We start from the raw sequence: 18,880 nt of genomic DNA, 5'->3' as shown, positions 1-18,880 counted from the left end.
TTCTTGGCACTGCCCCCCCTTTTTTTTTTCATTTTATATTCTATTGAAACTCGTGGATTTAGTCACTCTTTTTGAAAACAAAGCTTCTCTTTTATTGCTGGAGAGTATTAACAAAATCATATGTATTCATATTAGCTTTTTCTGAGACTTCCTTTATGTGTCCAACCCAAATGGCAGACAGAACAGGGGAGTCAACTGAACAGGTTGCTTACCATTTGAGATTTGAAGTATGGAAATAAGTTTCACTGAGGAAAAACAAAGATTTGATTTTTTGGTTTCCTTTTTAAAGCAAAGACATGAACTATACACTTCACCCAGAAACCTAACCTGTCTCTCATCTAAGAAACTGAAACAATTTAGACCTGAATATTTCACAGTTTGTGTGAACTGTAGCAAGTGTCAGCTTAGATAGCATTTACATTGCACAATTCTTTGCAAGCATGTTAATTGTAGAGCTAATATTGTGTCATCAGAGACTGAATGTTTAATTGTCAGTTAAGAATGGAGCTATGTCAGTTTTTAGAATTATAAAATAGATTCCTTAATTTTTGCTTTGTAGATAATTGAGATGCTCTGTTCCTTACTTGAGACAATTGTTAAATGTAGAGTCTTATAAAACTGCATACTCAAAACCAGAGTGATCAATGGTGGCTTTTAATGGCTGTGAAATTAAACATCCTGACTACATCAGCAAGTTACCATGGGGTAAATTACAGAGTGCATTATCTCTGCTAACTGCCAGTGCAGTGAGTCCCTCCATGCTCTCTGTTACCCCACAGGAGGTGTGAGGGTCACTTCTACAGGGGGAGTACCTAGACAACTCCTCTGACAGCTAAGGAGCCAAAAGGGCAACATGTAGTAATTGTGCCAGAACAACTGTGACGTCAGAAAAGTGTAAAGGGGAGATGACCCTCAGTGGCTATGAAGTGCAGTATGATCTGAGATTTTTTTCTTTGGGTTGGATGGATTTGGCTGGGGGTTTTTGGTACCTTGTGGTACTGCACCAATATGTAGAGCCTGGGATCTGAATGTGAAGAATTGTATCCATTCTTGGGCCTTCCTGTGGCACTGGCCAGTTGTCTGCCAGGGGAGGTGCAGAAATGGGAGATGCTTCTCCTTGTGGTTGACTTTGATAGTGTCTTATGTGCACATGATGAAGGTCTGTTATGAAGAATATAGAATTACGAGAACTCAGTTGACATGATAGGGGTAGAAGGATGGAAAAAATATGCATTTCCATCACTACCAAGAATGAGGAAGAAATGGCTTCTCAGTGACAAGAGGAATTCGCACGTTACAAGTAGGTGGTTCTCCTGTGCTTGTTAAGTGTTAAGGTGGGTAACATACCAGCTTCTAGGGAGTGAAAAGGTTGATAACATGAATAGTTGAGAAAAAAAAGACCACATTCTTCCAACGATGTGAATTCTCTCGTGTCTTACGTGTCAGTGCAAACACTACTTAAACTGCCATTGATTCTGGATGTTTTAAGAGATGTAATGAGAATAAAAGACAGAATAAAATTAAGAGACTGCAGGGTGCTAACAAAGTGGTGTGGTAGCTGATAAACTGACAAAAAAGATTTTTCTTTCCAAGTTTCATTTCTTTGGCTAATTGATACACAGAACTAAATAGTTCTTAATTTATCACGTTTATAAATAAATAATACAATGTGTAAAACCACTTTATTTAGCATACCAGCAGTAATTCAAGTGGTTTTTTCTGGGGTTCTCTTTTGTTTATTGATCTTTTTTTAAATCTCTTTCCTGCTAATTTAAGTGACTGGCTCCTTATACTTAGTTAATTTTAGAATTGTTGTCTTTCCATACATACAATCTCTAATAGATGGAGTTGCTATGATTTTTCAGCCTGTATGTCTGGTAGTATTGCAGCCTGGACTGGAGCACCCTTCTTTTGAGGAAGGGCTGAGGGAGCTGGACCTGTTCAATCTCAAGAAGAGACAACTGACAGGGTACCTCATCAATGCCTATCAGTATCTGAAGGGAGGGTGTCAAGAGGATGGAGCCAGGCACTGATTGGTCATGCCAGCTGGTCGGACAAAAGGCAACAGGCAGAAACTGATGCACAGGAAGTTCCACCTGAAAATGAAGAACTTCTTTACTGTGCAGGTGATTGAGCACTGGAACAGATTGCACAGAGAGGTGGAGTCTTCCTCACTGAAAATATTCCAGAACCCTCTGGATGCAATCCTGTGCCATGTGCTCTGGGATGACCCTGTTTGAGCAGGGAGGTTGGACCAGATGACCCACTGGGGTCCTTTCTAACATGACCCATTCTGTGATTACACATTTCTGATTCAAGGTGCTTCTTTCCTACCTATCTTGGGGCAAAGGGACTTCTATCGGTACTTCTATCTGTTTGTGTATGTTTCCATCTAAGAAACTCAATGCCACTCCACTGACTTTTTCTTATTGTCTTTCACATCTTATATGATGAAGAGATTGAGTATATTTGATGCCTAAAATATCACCAGACCTTAGATAAGCCCTGTGCATTCCAGGTGTCCTTGTCACTATTTATGATTTAAATGCAACATTATACTAGCATGTCCATTCTTAAATCTGATGGGAAGTGTCATTATCTTGATTCTGCTTTGTATAAGGTATTATTTAACTACACTTGAATTTATGTTTTCTGGAATGTTTCTGACAAACCTCTGCAGTTTTATTAGAGGAAAATTGAGTGAATTTCAAGAAAGCATCATAAAAATGGGTTGTTAGGAAAACATTATTCTAACAAGTAGTATTTCTGTTAAAATTTCCGTGCAAATACTTGGCTGGCACATTTAATTAAAAAAAGTGAATTGTGTAGGGCGTGTCCAGCTTTTTAATTTCACAGCAACAATTTTTTTCCAGTTCTAGTTATATTTTGTGGGTGAAATTCAGTTATTCTCAAACATAGTGCTTCTCATACACTAATGCTGACTACTGGTTGAAGTACACAAAAGCTATATAACTTTTTTGGTAACATTAATTTCTTTAAACTGGCTAATATTTTTGTTCAAGTATGATTAGATTATTTCATTCTGGTTTCTCTAAGGAAAATAAGTAAATATGGGGAAAAACTGAAAGCTAAAATAAGTCTTTCACAATAATACATCTACTATATGTTACTTAAAACAAAATAGACCCAGGCAAACTCAATTAAAATTAAAAACTGGTGGATGTAAGTTTGCGCATAAATCTGGATTATGTTTCTTTTCCCTCAGTTTATGTGCCAGCAAGACACACATTTCAAAACCTTGTATTTACAGGGAGCTACTTGATAACGCTTTGCACTATAGTGGAGAACTGAGCTGAAGTTTACCTTCTGGCAATATTCTGACTAGGCTTCTGCTGTCTTACTTTAAAAGTCTATCCAGATAAAAGTATTTTAAGAATCTGGTTACTCAGCTGTGACTTACGGCATAATTTGGGGGGGAAAAAAACCCCAACAACCCACCACTCAACTTTAAGTGTGTTGCTGGGTGTATCACATCTTTTTTAAAGCTGATTTACCAAAGCTGAAATAAAATCCAGATTTGTTTAAAAGCTGACTGCACTTGTATCTCTTAAACCTCTGGTATGTGTCTTAGCTATAGTAATAACTAACAAGAGCATTCAGTTTTCCTGGGGAATGTTTCTTTTTGTCTTTTCAGTGTATGCCGAGAATATTTTCAGAATGGTGGAAAAAGAAAAGCACTTGAGAAAGATGAAAAAAGAGCACTTCTTACTTCTAAGACCACTCCAGCTTTAAATGTTCCTCAGACTCCCAAGATTGAAGATCCTTTGCCTAACTTTGGCTTGACAAATCATGAAACTATGACAGAAGAGTAAGTTTGACTTGGTTTTCATACTTCTTTTTTCTCCCTTTTTTGAGTGTTAAAACTTACCCCAACATTTTTTTCCCCATATCATGTTAGATCAGTCTGATGTATTTTTGATAGTTAAGAAAGGGCATTTTCATGTGAATATATACATTTCAAGAGCTGTTTATGTTGTAGTATATTTTGTTGAATGCCAAAAAAAAAAATTGCTTGAGAATGACAACTTAGTCATCTTCATTTAAGTGCTAGAGCAATTTCACTTTAATATGTCATTGGTGTGCAAAGCAATTTATATTAAACCTTGAGGTGAAATAAGGGAGATGTTAATTAAGTTAGAATCTAATGGCTGTTCAGCACTGTTGAAAAGTCAATTGCTTATGTAAGTACTAAGTGCCAAATGTAAATATCAGAGTACTTAAAACTTTCTCTTCATAAATAATTGCAGAGAAACTCTTGATTCCAATTACACACTTCAAAAGCAATTTGGAATTACAACCCTTAACTTTTAATGCGCTAGCTTTCTGATGACTGGCTTTGCAGAACTTGTAGTATCCTTGAGGTATTTTCCAAACGACAGTTTTAATTTTCTTTGTGACCTTCACTCATGTAAGAATTTTATTTTTGGCATCCAGGGCTAACTTAATTATTTCTGAAGTCCCACCCTCCATTTTTTTTTCCTAAATAACATGGGTCATGCTTGTGGCTATTCCATGTGTGATGGAAAAAAATTCATATTTTGCAAGTGCAGTGAAATAATGAATGCGTAAGCATAGAATCTGTTAAAAATACACTTGTGATTTGTTTCATATTCTTTATGGATTAGTTCTTAGAACTTCCTGCAATAGTGTTTTTTCTGTTGTGTAAAGAGTCTTTTTTCCTCATCATTGTAGCATGTCTGATGTGATCAGCACTTACTTGAAGCTAAATGTAGTATCGGTTAGGGAGAGAATGACATGTTACTAATCCTATTAGTAGGTGTGTCTGTGCTTAGGAGCCACTATCTTTTGTGTCTCTCATGTTTGTTTAAATCAATAGGTTTGATAATCATACAAGCTTTAAAACTGGCTACCAGTGGGAGGCATTGTCAGGATAAAGCATTAGCTCTCTCTGTCTTCCTACTTTCTGCAGTTAATATTGGCTGTTGCAGAGCTAACTTCACATGCCTGCTTGCTACCAGTTGTTTGTAGCGTTCTCTTTTGGTCTGACTAATGTGTACAGAAAGGAGCTAATAGAGAATTTTTATAAATTATTTTAAAAGTATTTGTTAATACAGTGAGTGCTGATGATTTTTATTTTCATTCTCAAAACTTTAAAAATATACACACCTCTAAAAACATACCTGGTGAAGGCAAGTTTTATAATATTTACCTGAGTAAGCTACTAATGATCGTAAGGTTATTAGTAGCTGTACAGACCTTCAACAACAAGGCATAACTGGTCTAAGTTGCCCAGAGAAATCAAAATTCTGTTTCTTTCTTGCTGCCTTTTAGCAGAAATTACAGAGTTTATCAGAAAGAAAATGGATTGTGTATTACACAAAGCAGAGATCTCTCCTGAAATGCTTTTTATCATGTCTACACTGATCTAGTAGTGAAGTCTCAAACTTGGTACAAGGGGTATGAGGGAATCTCCACACAGTGTTTAAAGACAGTCACTCCATTCTGGTCATGTAACACTACAAATAAGAGTTGTGGGTTTGTCTGTCAGTAAGACTAAGCCTGTGACTCTTTGTTTTATCCTGGTAGGTGTAAAGACAGTAATTCTGTTCATGCCATACATAATCCTCTCTCAAGTGTTATTAAAAATGGTAGGAGCTCTTTCTGAACTTACCTTACAAGCCATTGTAGAGAGACTGTACTTTGCTTGGTAAGGAGCAAAGCTAGCTTGGTAATGAAAAGTTCTACAGGTAGTAAAAAAGATGCTGGGAGATGTGAAGAGAAGTAGGCATTCCATCAGCTCTTAAAGGTGATGGTGAGAAATATAGGAACCAGAAGTGCAAAGTTTACTGCAGGTCTGAATGTGAGCCACTTTGATGAACCCAGTTCGAGTAGGTCATGTTGCTCACCTCTTTGCCAGAATAAAGTTGAGTCTCTCAAAAACAATTAATGTGAGCAATCCTTTTCTTTGCTTTCATCTATATGAAAAGTAAGCCTTTCCACTTGTCCATGTTACTTCGTTCCATCCCAGAATGAGTTCTCTACATGTAATTAGAAACATTACAACTGCACCTGCTGTGAAGCTGGACATCAAAGTGACTCAGTTATTTGAGATAAAAGTGGCTGTTATATGCTGTTTAACAGCTCCTCCCTTCAATAAATCTGTCCCCCACCTTTGCTTTCTCTGTTTGAGTATTGTTTCTCTTCTTTTTGTGTCAAATTAAACAGTCTTGCTTTTTATCCTTAGTGGTAAAAATCACAACCATTTTGGTATGGATTCTTTCAGATAGTGATTTGACTTCTGAAGGTACAACCTATCATTCCTTCTTTCATATGTATCTCAGACAGCTACATCTTCCTGTTGGGTGTATTTATGTGTGGATGTTATGAAAGGTTTGAGGCCTAGCAGTGTTACCCCTCAGAACCAGGTTTATGTATTTGTTCTTTTCTTCTGGCAGCAGCATAAGGCTCATGAATTATTTCCCCTCCCATGCTTGATAAATAATACAGTAATTTAAAACTGTAAAAAAGGCAATCAGCACTTGAAGTGATTCATTTCAGAGATCAGTGACTTTTCTTATGGCCAAGCAACTGTTCTATTTTTATCTACTTCCAAGAGAAAATGTCACTTAGCTGTACAGCACCTAGTTGAATGCATTGATGCATTTTTAAGGGGGCTAATAGTCAAGAGCTGGAGTCCATTTAATCAAGTTAGAGTCATAGAACTGTTTGGATTGGATGGGACCTTCAGGATCATCTAGTTCCAGCCACCCTGCTGTGGGCAGTGACAACTTCTTAAATAAAACAATTGTGGGATGTATTTAAAATGCACTCATTTTCCAGACTATGTCCACTTCTTTTACAGTTTCTTACAATTTACCTACTCACATTTTGTTTTTTCTACCTGCACACGAATGCATTTAAGAACTGTGGATGCAAGATGTGCTTGGAGATTACTTACAGTGGCAAAGTAGTTCCCATACTGTTAATGTTGCCTTGACTGAAAATCATTAGGAGACATGGAGCTGAAGGTGATTAACAAGGAATTCAACGAGAGTACATTTCTAACAGTCACTGGCTCCATGATTGTCGTGCAGATTACATTACAGTCTCACTGAGGAATCTGACCTAAGAGTTACAGTGCTGAAAAGTAGGTATCTGAACTAGTGATCTTCAGAGCACAGAAATCAGTGGTCCCTGCTCTCTGTGTATGTTGGTAACAGTATCTAAGTGCTCCTGAAGAGCTTCAAAATTTTTTCAAGCACCTAACTAGTATCCTATTCCTGCTGATAACTGACAGCCTGAGAATTGCTACTGAATCATTGCGTCTGTATTCCAAGAGGCAGCAAAACCTGACAAGCAACAGGAAGTCGAGACACAAGTGAGCATCATCTGAATCTGCTACTTCTATGGTTTCAAAGTATATTTGCATTGAACATAGTCAACGAGACTCCTTGGATGTGACACACCTATCAGAGTGAATTTGCCCTGGATCAGATGTCTTAGTTTTGTTGTCTATTAGTGTAGATGAGAATTTCTGGGTTCTGATTAGTTCAGAATACAGAGTTGTAGCTTTCCACAAGCTACTACAGCTCCAAAGCTGTAGTAGTGTGAAGTAGTGTCCCCTTTAAGCAGTCAAAAATAACACTGCAGCAAAGAAGGCACGTTTTGTAAATAGGAAGACAGAATACGTTGTAGTGATTTTTTCTCACTGTACCATAGGAGAAGTGGCTGTCCTGGAAATTAGAGGCTTCTGGGATTTGCTGCTTAATTTTATTCTGTGCAAGTATTTCATTGAACACTTTAAAGGGAACATCTCTAGATCTCTAGAGGCTCTCTCTTTTTTATGGGAAGTTTTCTCTGCACTGTAGAGTCCTCTCTCCTCTTGTAATACTTCCTGTGTCCCATGTGTCCATTGATTTGTTGTTACCATATTTGACTCATATAGAATGCAAGCAATACATATAGGCATGCATTTTTGTGTTTGAATGAGGAAGAATCTGCCATTAGTGTCTCCATTTGCTGGACAAGGGGATACAGTGGTATGAGAAACCTCATATTGCTCTTATGTGGGAAAAGACACTTCTTGACTTGAGCCCTTTGTGATTTATGGCTACTAGGATCTGCCTACACAGTATCCAAACTCCTGTTCCAAGTCTGGAAAAATTGTTGCTTTCATCTTCATTCTGAAATCTCACTCCAGTACTGATTGACTTACAGGGCAGCTTCGTAGCATTTGCAGCTTTAACTTAGAGGTAATTTTTGCATTGTTTGCCTTGGTCATGATAGTATTTTGAGAGAAGAATGCCCTGGATATCTTCTATTCCATGTAGAAGCAAAATGCTTAAACTTGGCCTTATTATTTTGCCGAATGCAATGAGACATTTTCTTTTGTTTTTCCAACATCCTTTCTCTGGTAGGTTACTGGGAGTCTAGAAGGAGCCCAGAGAGCCCAACAGCTCTTACTGCTGCTTAGAGGCTTTTTTTCCCTGCAGTATTCCTTACTGCTTTGTTGTTGCTATGAGTACAGGCACGTTGTTTTTGGTTTTACTCTATTGGCCCCGCACATCTGTTTCTGAAAGTTTTTTTGCAGTTCTCTCCAGGGCTGAGCCTTTCCCAGAAAGTGGTATTTTGGAGATGCCAATTGGTTTTGGCTACAGAAACTTGAAGCAAAAAACATTTGCTTTCTGGAAAAGTTATTCTCTTCTCTGTGAAGTCCCTGTGAAAGCTGTGACTTTGTTTGCCTCTGTTAATGGATTTTGGATATTCTAAGATGTTACAAATCATCATGGAATTTTTTTAGATTGCAGCCCTGTAAATGAGGCACTTTATGTAGTTGTTCTCAGTTTCCCTTTTCAACTCACAAAATTTTAACTCTGGTGTCTAGTGTGACTTCAAAATTAGTAAATACCACAAAAAAAGTTAAGTGAGAAACACAAAACAATATGAGAAAGCCTGTCTAGTGGACACACAATTTGCCATTTTATTTACTTACTACAAGTGCACAAGTTAGTAGTATTACTGGTGCTCTGAACAAAACTCTTCTGCTTGAGGACCATCTGCTTTTACTGACAGAACTTGGTTCTTTGGGTATCTCAGCAACTGAAGTAAGGCATTCACTTCTATTAGTCACTACTGTGATGTTCTGTGAGAATCTTTTGCATTAGTTATCTGAAATTGTAACTCAGAATATAGCTTTAAAAGTTACACTTAATAAAACTTAATTCTTGCTGCTCTTTAGGTTTCTTCACTCCTTGGGAAAAATCAGATTACTTGATGTTGGTAGCTGCTTTAATCCATTTCTGAAGTTTGAAGAATTTCTTACAGTTGGCATAGACATTGTTCCAGCTGTTGAGGTATGTAATGTTTGCGGTATTTAATATAAATTTGATCCTCAGATTTTTGGAATGCCTCAAACTGACTGTAAAAAAAGTATGTTTAATACTTACAGGTTTTCTAAATATCTGTTTTAGTAGGAACTAAACACTGCATTCTTTCCTGTGAATAGGCTTTAAGTCCTAGTTGTGTTTTCTTCTAAAAATACAATTTTTTCCCAGAGCTATGCCTTTATAATGGCGTTTCTAATCTTGAAATTGGAAAATTTTAGTAGCCATCTTTCAGTGGTATTTCAGATGAGTCCCTGCATCTTAAAAGGAATAAATAACAATTAAGTAGGCTTATCCTTAGGCAAGAACCTCTCAGAAGCTGCATTCACTGACCAAAGGAAATGATCAGTGACTGTATTTGGTGGGTTTTTCTGGGGAGATTTAGCAATCAGCAGTGCACTATAAGGGAGCATTTCTGTTTATTGCTAGAAATATTTTTGAACTTCCACAATCCAGAGGACAAATTTATCAGCTCATTTGGGGCAAATTGCTTCATTTTCTCTAGGCAGTAGGGTTCTCAAATGCCTTAATTCTGCTGTCATCATATGTTCTTTGTCTTTTGCTCTTGACCCAACTTCTGTCAGCATTAATTGCATTTATCAACCAGGCAAAAGGATAAGGTGGAATAAAAATTATTAAAAATATACAGAAATACATTTCTGGCAGAAAACAGAAAAGCCTTTGACTATACACACCTTGACTACTTACAGTTAAAAATCAGGCTCTGTTAAAATCTGTGGCCTAAGGTAACCCTCTTTAAAAGTGGAGAGGTGAAAAGAAGTGTACAGGTGAAATAATATCATTAACTGAAAAGTAATGTTCTCTTATTTTTGCTGCAGTGTGATTTACATGCTAAATGCCTGGTCGTTTGTTGTTGTTGTTGTTACCATGTTTTGTCCATTAACACCTCATTTGTATTTTTGCATATGTGCTGAGAGATACTGAAAGATATTCTTTAAAAATTTGGGTCTGATAAATTGCTTTTAAAAGCAATTCAATGTTAGTTCTGTCTGAAACACAAACTTTGAGTAGATTTCGTCTTGCCTAATTTGAAACACAGGCAGCATGATTGCTTTCCACCACTTTGGAGGCTGTAGGACTGTGTAGGGCTGCTGGGCATGACACAGGAAGTAAAAAAGTCACATGCCCCTGAAATGGCAGCCTCTGGCATTTAAAATGGAAATACATGGCAAGTGAATTTCTAGCTATGATATATAGATCCTCAGTGTCTACATCTCAGGTTCTAAGTTCTAATTACAGTCAGTAAAGATCTATTCAAAGCAGTTAAACCTAAATACCTGCTGTTTGATGGTGAGGTGAATTGTGTTCTGTATTGACTAATTCTCCAGTGACTATAATGGCAGCCTAGGTACCTAACATTACATGAGTTGAACCTAAACGTTAATTTTTGAGTATGCCTAGTTAACATTTTTCTATCTTCTAATCTGTCGTTCTGTTTTCGTAAGAAAGCTACATTTGTTCTCATGAAAATAAATTTAAATGTACAGTGACCAAAACCACTATTGGTAAAAGTCCTGAAAAAATAACTTCTATGGATTTAATGGAGGAACACATGCAATTTCTGTGTACTAGCTAGTCCTTTAGATTCTCTCCAAGTACAAATGAACAATGAGTTAATTGATTTCTGGTCGTCTGACATGGTTAGTACCATAGCTTTATGGTAGGAGCTTCCCAGAGTTCTAATGTACATGTGGTTACACACATGCTTGCTCTGAGGCCTGTCTCAGACTCACCAACATCTTTGATTCTCTTGGATGCTTTGGCTTGTTCAGAGTATCTTGAAGCCTGGCTGTGCAAGCATTCTTGGAGGGACAGAGAGTACAGTTTGAGCAGTCAAATGCATCTCCTAGAATAAGCTTTGTCCTACCTGCAAAACAGAATTAATGAGCCCTGATGTACTGAAGATTACTCTACTTAGAGCTGCATCAGCACCATAACCTCTTGAATTAATTTATCTCTAGGCCAGCAGTTGCCTGGGCTGATTTAAGGTTTTTGGAATAACAGCCAGAGGTTTGTTGTGTTAGTTAATGTCATCTCCTGACCTGAAAAATTGATCATGTTAACTTGTGGTAAAAGCTGAAAGTAAAAGAACTGGTAAAATTTGCTGATTTAGCAGGTTTCTTGGGTGAGATACTAAAGTATCTTTTGAAGTATCTTTATCAAAAGAACCTTTTGAAACAAATTGAAGCACAGAGGCTTCTTACAAAGCCAGTTTCTTGAATAACGTTGATTAGAGGATTAAATAATTCTTTCTTTAATAAAAAAGATTATCCACCTTCATATAGAAATGTTTTGGATATAGACTAGTTGAGTAATACTTCAATTAATTTGGAGGAATAAGAAGGATGTAATTGTGGAAATACTAGGAAAGGAACTGAAATGTTAGTTATGTAACTAAAGGATAAATGTCTTCAAAATTTTTAGAATTTCTGTTTCATATACAGAGAATGCAAACTGTAGATACATGAATATGGAAATATTTCCATTGAAGGGTTTTGGGTTTTGAGAGAGAGGGGAAACTGCTTACTGAGAAAAGATCAGTTATTTTCTTTAGTTAGGCAGCATTCACTCATTTCCAGTGTCCGCATGTAAAGTATACTGAGGGAAGGGAAACATACGTTATTAGAAGCTAGGAGGATGGAAACTGAGACTGGAGTTTGCAGCAGATGTTGTGTTGGAGTAAATATAGTCTGAGACCAAAAAAAAAAAGTGGCTGGAAGGGTACTGGAGTTAAAAATTAGAATATGTATCCCGATACTTGAGGGTCCCTTCCAACTCAGAATATTCTGTGAAATATCTGTGAAAATTGTTTACATAGGTAGGATTGTGTTCTTAAGTGTCAGTGGATGCAGTGAGATGTTACTGTTGTTTCAGTGTCTATGAGGACTTAAACATCAGTTCAAGACTTGGATACCTGAAGTTTAGTAGCAAACTCCAGTTTAGCAGCATCTTTGTCCTAAAGCTGGTTACAGATTCCACTTGAAATATACCTTAGTCCTGAAATTGTCTTTAACATTATTTCCGCATAACTAACTTGTGTTCCTCCACTACTCAGAAATACTTGCAGTCTAAATTGGTTTTTTTCAACTGTATATGTGTAACCACTAACTTTTTAAGTCTTGAAGTTTTGAAGTTCTAAGTAAAGTTAGCATGTCGCTCTGAACAATCAGTTTTCAAAATGCTTATTTCTTTTGAAACTTATTAGAGGATATAATGAAATCGCTACAGTTAATTTCCTGTTCTCAGTATTACAGGGAAACAGAATATAGCCCTACAGGTATAATGGTTGCAATTAAAATTTCTTGGTTATAGCCACATAATGCAAGTCTTTTTCTAGATCTTTGCATATTGAAGGCCAAGATTAAAGCTAATGAAAAAAAATTTTTTTGAACATTGATTATTTTTTGTAATTTTCTGCTTACTCTCAGAAGAGACTGTGATTTTATACGGACAGAAATAACATTCTCTTCTACTTGAATACAATTGTGCATATTAGTTCCTTTATGAATACCCTTGCAATAGTGTTCTAGCAATCTTTTTTGAATATTGCTTCATAAAACACACTATAGATATTTTTATGGTATTAAAATGCAACAGATTTAATTCCACCTTTCAGATGTGTTCCACAGAATGTTTTGTGTCTGCTTTCATATTTGCTTACCTGTTTAGTGTCTGTCATTCACTGCACATTCTCTAGGAATTAATAAAGAATTTTTGTTGCTATCAGATCACAACATTATCTCTTACTACCTTTTTATATGAAAAGTCAGTCCCAGGTTTTGATATGAAGTGCCAAAACTTTAATTCACTAAAGTACATGCGTTTACTTCTTGAATGCTTTGTGATTGAGGATGTTAAGAATTTATTCTCTGTATGTTGTATTGTGATGTCATTTCCAGTCTTTGACAGCTTGAGTGCACAAATGATCAACAGATGATGTGTAGTTCCTTAGCTTTGATAACTACCCAAATGTGTACCACTACACTTTGCATTTACAGCACAGTTAAAACATGGATCTACATCACTGCTGCAAAGCAGTCAGTGTGTTGTAGCTTTAAAATGTGTATTGCCTTGTTATTCCTTGTGTCTTCACCAGTAAAAAAAGTGACACTTTTTTCCAAGTGACCAAACTACTGAGTTTTTGGATTCTTTTTAAAGAACTGGTAGAAATTCTGAGGTATCAAATTTAGTTTCTAATTACTTATTTCAATTTTACAAAAACCTATAAAAGGCTTTCAGCACCTGTAAAAACACAAGCAATGTTCTGAATTCTTAAATATTTTGTGAGATAGTTGATTCAATACTTTTTTCTTTTGAGGATATAGTTTTAATTAACAGTTCTCTGCTATCAAATCTCTAGTAAAATACTGCACATCTAAAATTTTGCATGTGTGTTAAATTTTTCTTTTAGATTGATTGATTTAATAGCAAGAGGAATGTTCAGCAGGCTTGACATTTCTTTAAGGGAATCACTGATTTTTCTGTGGATTTTGGTTTTATTTGCTCTTCTAAACTAACCTTGATGTTCGGTTTTCTGTTTCTTTCACTCCACCAGAGCGTATACAAATGTGACTTCCTAAATCTTCAAATTCAGCAACCTCTTCAACTGGCACAAGATGCTATAGATGCCTTTCTTAAGCAACTGAAAAATCCCATTGATTCTCTACCTGGAGAACTGTTCCATGTTGTTGTTTTCTCGCTTCTTCTTTCTTACTTTCCATCACCCTATCAACGATGGATATGCTGCAAGAAGGCACATGAACTTCTCGTATTAAATGGCTTATTGCTTGTAATAACTCCTGATTCATCTCATCAGAATCGCCGGGCTATGATGATGAAAAGCTGGAAAATTGCCATAGAGTCCTTGGGTTTTAAACGCTTCAAGTATTCCAAGTTTTCTCACATGCACCTGATGGCATTTAGGAAAACTTCCCTGCAAACAACAAGTGACTTAGTTAGCAGGAACTACCCAGGCATGTTGTATATCCCACAGGATTTCAACACTATAGAGGATGAGGAGTATTCCAACACTGCCTGCTATGTTCGGTCAGACACAGAAGATGAACAGCTAGCTTACGGTTTTATGGAGCTACCTGATGCTCCCTATGACTCAGACTCTGGAGAAAGCCAGTCTAGTTCTATTCCTTTCTATGAGCTAGAAGATCCTATATTGCTTCTAAGTTAATGTAGTCGTTGAAATGCCCTTTCAGTAAAATCTCTTGCTTAACTAATTTTGCTATACTAACATGGGCTCAACACAGAAAAACGGTTTGCATAAAGAAAATGCAAAGGTTTACAGAGTTTGCTATTTTTTTCTACTTTTGAATTTTAAAATTTATTCTTGTATGAAAGTGAAAAAATACAAGTTTTATGCAAATGACTCATGTCATAGCATAAATTGCTGTTACTTTCTTTAGATTTGTATCACTATTCTTTTTTCAAGAAAGGTACCATTCTTTTCTTTAGTGCTGTGAAGTGTGAATTCTATTTAATTTGTTAAATGTTGTTTCAGTATTTTAACTCAGTGTGGTTGAGCTTAAGGCACTGGAGTTGGTGGGCTTCTGAGAAGTGTATGTAGGAAGAAATAATTTGCACTTTAATTAAATGTGCAGATAGGTTAAGACACTTGGTTACAAATGTCCCTTCTTAATTATGGAACAAAACTTTTTTCTTCCAAAATTTGTTTCGCTCTGGTTAAGCCCGGGCTGGAGAAACTACAATGCTTGCACATCTGATTTTCTGTTTATTGCAGCCCTCTTGACATAACACCAAAACACAGGAATCTGTTCATCCATAGTTATACATACTGTGTAATTTCATTGCATAAACAGCAATTTCTGAAGAGGCTTTTTCCCCAGAGGAGTATGGTACGTCTAGACAATTATGTTTCTCTTCAAAGCTGGAATATGTTTTGCAATTTTATGAGTATACAAGCACTAACATATATCAGTATTTCCCCAACTATGGTGTTCTGTGTTCCCTTCCAACTGTGTTTTTGGGGGACAGGGTGGGTTTTGTCATGTTTTAAAGTAAATTATTTATGCATTTTAGAAAGAAACAACTTCTTCTTAAATTGTCCTTATTTGTAGACCTTCTAAGCTGGCCAGTGACTACAAACTGATTTTGTAAAAAGAAACATAATTGTACAAGTTTTTCAAGGATACACGTATTTGCATAAAGCCATGTAATTCAGACCACACAAGTGAAATTAACATACACTTTTTGTTTGCTGTATTAGGACCTAAAAGTCTTCAGTTAAATAAAAACTCCATAGGTAACTGAAAACTGGTCTGCACTGTAAGGAGAGGAAACATTTATTTTTACATCTATTAAGTTTTTAACTTGTGTAATGAATCTGTGAGTTTTTGCAGAAAAATCAATTCTGCTCAGTGGTTAAAAATAATGGCCAGAATTTTCAGATTTTAATATTAGGCTCTTAAATCTATATGTAAGTGCCTAGTAGTAAATGATTTTAACTAGGTGCCACATCATGATTTATTTCTGACTTCTGAAAGTTGGTGAAAAAATACTAATACAGTTTCACAGGTGATTGTGATGAAATATATCTTACACCATATTAAACTGCCACGTATTTATAATATGAAAGTTGCTAGATAAATTGAAGTTGTAGTGTGGATCTTACAGTGTTTGCTACAAAAATGAAACTTACTCCTTCCATTGAAGTTTTGCACTGAATGTGTCACAGTCTGACCTACCTGTTTTTCTTTTATAGTATTTTCTACATAGAGCAATTGCATTGGTCCAGCTTACACTCAAATGTGATCTGGACTGTGGTGCTGTATTCTTTAACATAAGCTTTTTGTGTCCCTTCTTGAATTTAAAGCATTCCAAAATACCTAATTCAAATTTGTTATTCAATCTGAATGATAGAGTTATACAAACCAAACAATTCTATTCTGATGTATAAAAAGAAAAAAAGAATTAAGGTCAGACATACAAGAGTCATGGTTCACTTGTTAATTTTTGTTACAGAGAATACTTCTCTAATGAAATACACAGTGGCTTCAAAACTGGCTTTAAGTCAGTATTTTCATTAAAATGTTTGTCATTCAAAGCCTTTCTTCCCAATTAACCACTTATTCCAGCAGTGCTCATGTTAAAATATTGCTGCTGTAAATTCAACTGTTTATGGGAAGTTAATATGTGCATTCTTCAAAGTATACCTAATATTTTAACTGATACTTGGTTTAAAAGCAAGTAGTACACCATCAAACATATGCATTGGCATTGATTACTGTAAATTGGTTTGTGATTCATATACAAAAAATGCAATTCAGATCAAGATTATCCCCCAAAATATCTTTTTTATCCTCCTTTTTGGGAGGTCGATGATAACACTGTGGTTAAGGGACCTGAGATTCATAACAGCTTGGTTTTCTTGCTGATCATTCTAAATACCCAAAGTGGGTTTGTTGGTTATTTGGTTTTGTGGGGTTTTTTCTTTTTTGGTTTGGTTTGGTTTGTATTGTTTCACAAGGGACAGTAGATTGTGGTGGAGGAGGACAGTGTGATTTACATAAATACTTACACCTCCCTGAATAATAAAGTGGTGAATATCAGGAGTTGTTGTATATTTGGCTTTGGTGCAAGAAGATTATTTCTAGGTTATGAAATATTTGAAAATTATGACTGTGCAAGAGATCTTTCATTCTTAAAGTGCTGGAGAAGAAAAGGAAGAAAATGTGTATTGGCATTTCTGTTGTCTTTTATGTCACTACTTTTGTGAACAAAGCACATTTATTAAAAAAAAAATGAAAAACTGAAAACATTTTTAAAAATTCTTTGGGATAGAGCTATTGTGGTTTTTTTTGTTTCTGTACAATCTGTTGATGCTGAAATCCAGTGAAATCAATGCAAAGCTATTTATTTTCAAGGAGATAGTTGTCTTGGGTTTATTTTATAACCCATAACAATGTTCAATTTGGTACTTCAGTTTCAGCTTCTACATCTCAGTTGAGGTCTTTGCTTTTCAGAAGGGTTTTGAAGTTCCGCCAGTTGATTCTGTTATCATATTCCTTTGCCTGCCTGCTTAGCTGTGACCACTTTCCCATGCACTTCCTCTGATCTCTCTCTACATGTTCTTAATTTCTTCTCTAGCACACTGAAATATTTTTGCAGCACCCATTGTATGTTGCCCCTTTGACGTCATTATTGTATTTTTCTACATTGTGATTCTGAATACTGGAGGTGTTGGGAAAAGGATGGCAGTGGCAAAACCAAAGAACTGAAAATTCAAGGCTCCTGCTCAGATACAAGTTCTAGGAAGACTGGATTTCAGTAGAACTGAAGTGTGTCCCTAGCACTGCACAGCCTACCTGGTGTATTCTGGTCTCTTAGGAGACAGTGAAGATGAGTAAATATAATTTCACAGCTGTGCTCAATATTGCTTCCTACAGATCCTTTCTGCCTTTTTCTGCTTCAGGAAGACTTGCTGACTGACTTTAAAAGTGTGGTCATTCTAAGGCTTTTTAATCATATCTCCATGAATCAGCAGCAGGTTTTCTGCTCGTTTTTCCTCCTTTTTCTATTTCCCTCAATTGTTTTCAACCTGTAGAATAGCAAGGTGTTTTTTTAGAAAGGTTTCATTTCACAAACTTGCACAGAAACTTAGTTGGGTTATTTTAATCTTTTAAGTGAAAGATTCACCAAGAATCTTGAGGAGTATAACAAGATCACGATTGGACTGATACAGTACCACTTAAGTGTTGTCCATGATGCTGGTACAGCATCTGAAGCATGTGACCCTCACTAGGCAACTGAGATTTCTACCGTAGTGCTTGTTAAAGGAAAACCTGTTAGCTTATGGATTTTTTTGTTTTGTTGGGCTTTTGTTTGTTTGTTTGTTTGGGAGGTTCATTGGTTTTGTTTATTGTTGGTTTTAACCCATGTTAATTTTTAGGCCTTTGGGCCAGTTTTACTAAGAGGTGCAATAATTTTGGGAATGACTGAGATTCTTGTGAATCAGTTGTTTGAATAATTGAGTCAGGAAAGACGGGCAAGTTTCGATATTTAGGCTGCCCTAGTGCTTCTTGACTAGGGGCAGAAGGTGCTGGTTGTGATGAAGAATTACAGGAACTAAGGATGCGTCTCCACAGCAGCCCAGCCCACCTGCAGTTCACAGAGCCCCTGAGCAGCACTTCCCGAGTTTCATTCAAACTCCTCTTGTTTTGCCTCTCTCAGCCATGGCCTAGAGTTACTGTGATCCAGAACCTTCCCGCTATTTGCTCACCTGCCTGCGAGGGCCAATTCAAAACGTGCATTTCCAACACTGAGTGCGGAGAAACGCACTCCGAGACCGAGGAAGTGCACCTGTCTCGCCGGACCAGAGGATGAAGAAGGTTCAGTCTGCCTTGCAGTTCTAATTAAAGCCCAGTTCTCCCGCTTCCATGCCTAAGCACCAGTTGACGCTGTTTATAGGTTTGGTTGGGGCTGTTGCTTGGTTGGTTGGTTTTTTTCATAATTCTCTCCGGCCG

General features: G+C 36.5%; 1 protein-coding gene across 1 annotated transcript in view; it reads left to right on the top strand.

Annotated features, from left to right (window-relative positions):
• Positions 1–17,030, top strand: part of SAMTOR (S-adenosylmethionine sensor upstream of mTORC1) — a 35,969-nt gene extending 18,939 nt beyond the window's left edge. The window contains exons 3-5 of the mRNA XM_082280429.1: positions 3,656–3,829; positions 9,221–9,335; positions 13,942–17,030. Coding sequence (XP_082136555.1) covers positions 3,656–3,829; positions 9,221–9,335; positions 13,942–14,571 — 919 coding nt within the window. The 3' untranslated portion in view covers positions 14,572–17,030. The remainder of the gene's footprint in view (positions 1–3,655; positions 3,830–9,220; positions 9,336–13,941) is intronic.
• The last annotated feature ends 1,850 nt before the right edge of the window (positions 17,031–18,880 follow it).

Source organism: Coloeus monedula (assembly GCF_965178545.1).
Source record: "Coloeus monedula genome assembly, chromosome: 4".
Taxonomy (NCBI): Eukaryota; Metazoa; Chordata; class Aves; order Passeriformes; family Corvidae; genus Coloeus; species Coloeus monedula.
Note: the sequence above shows the minus strand (reverse complement) of the source record. Positions and strands in the feature narration are given on the sequence as shown.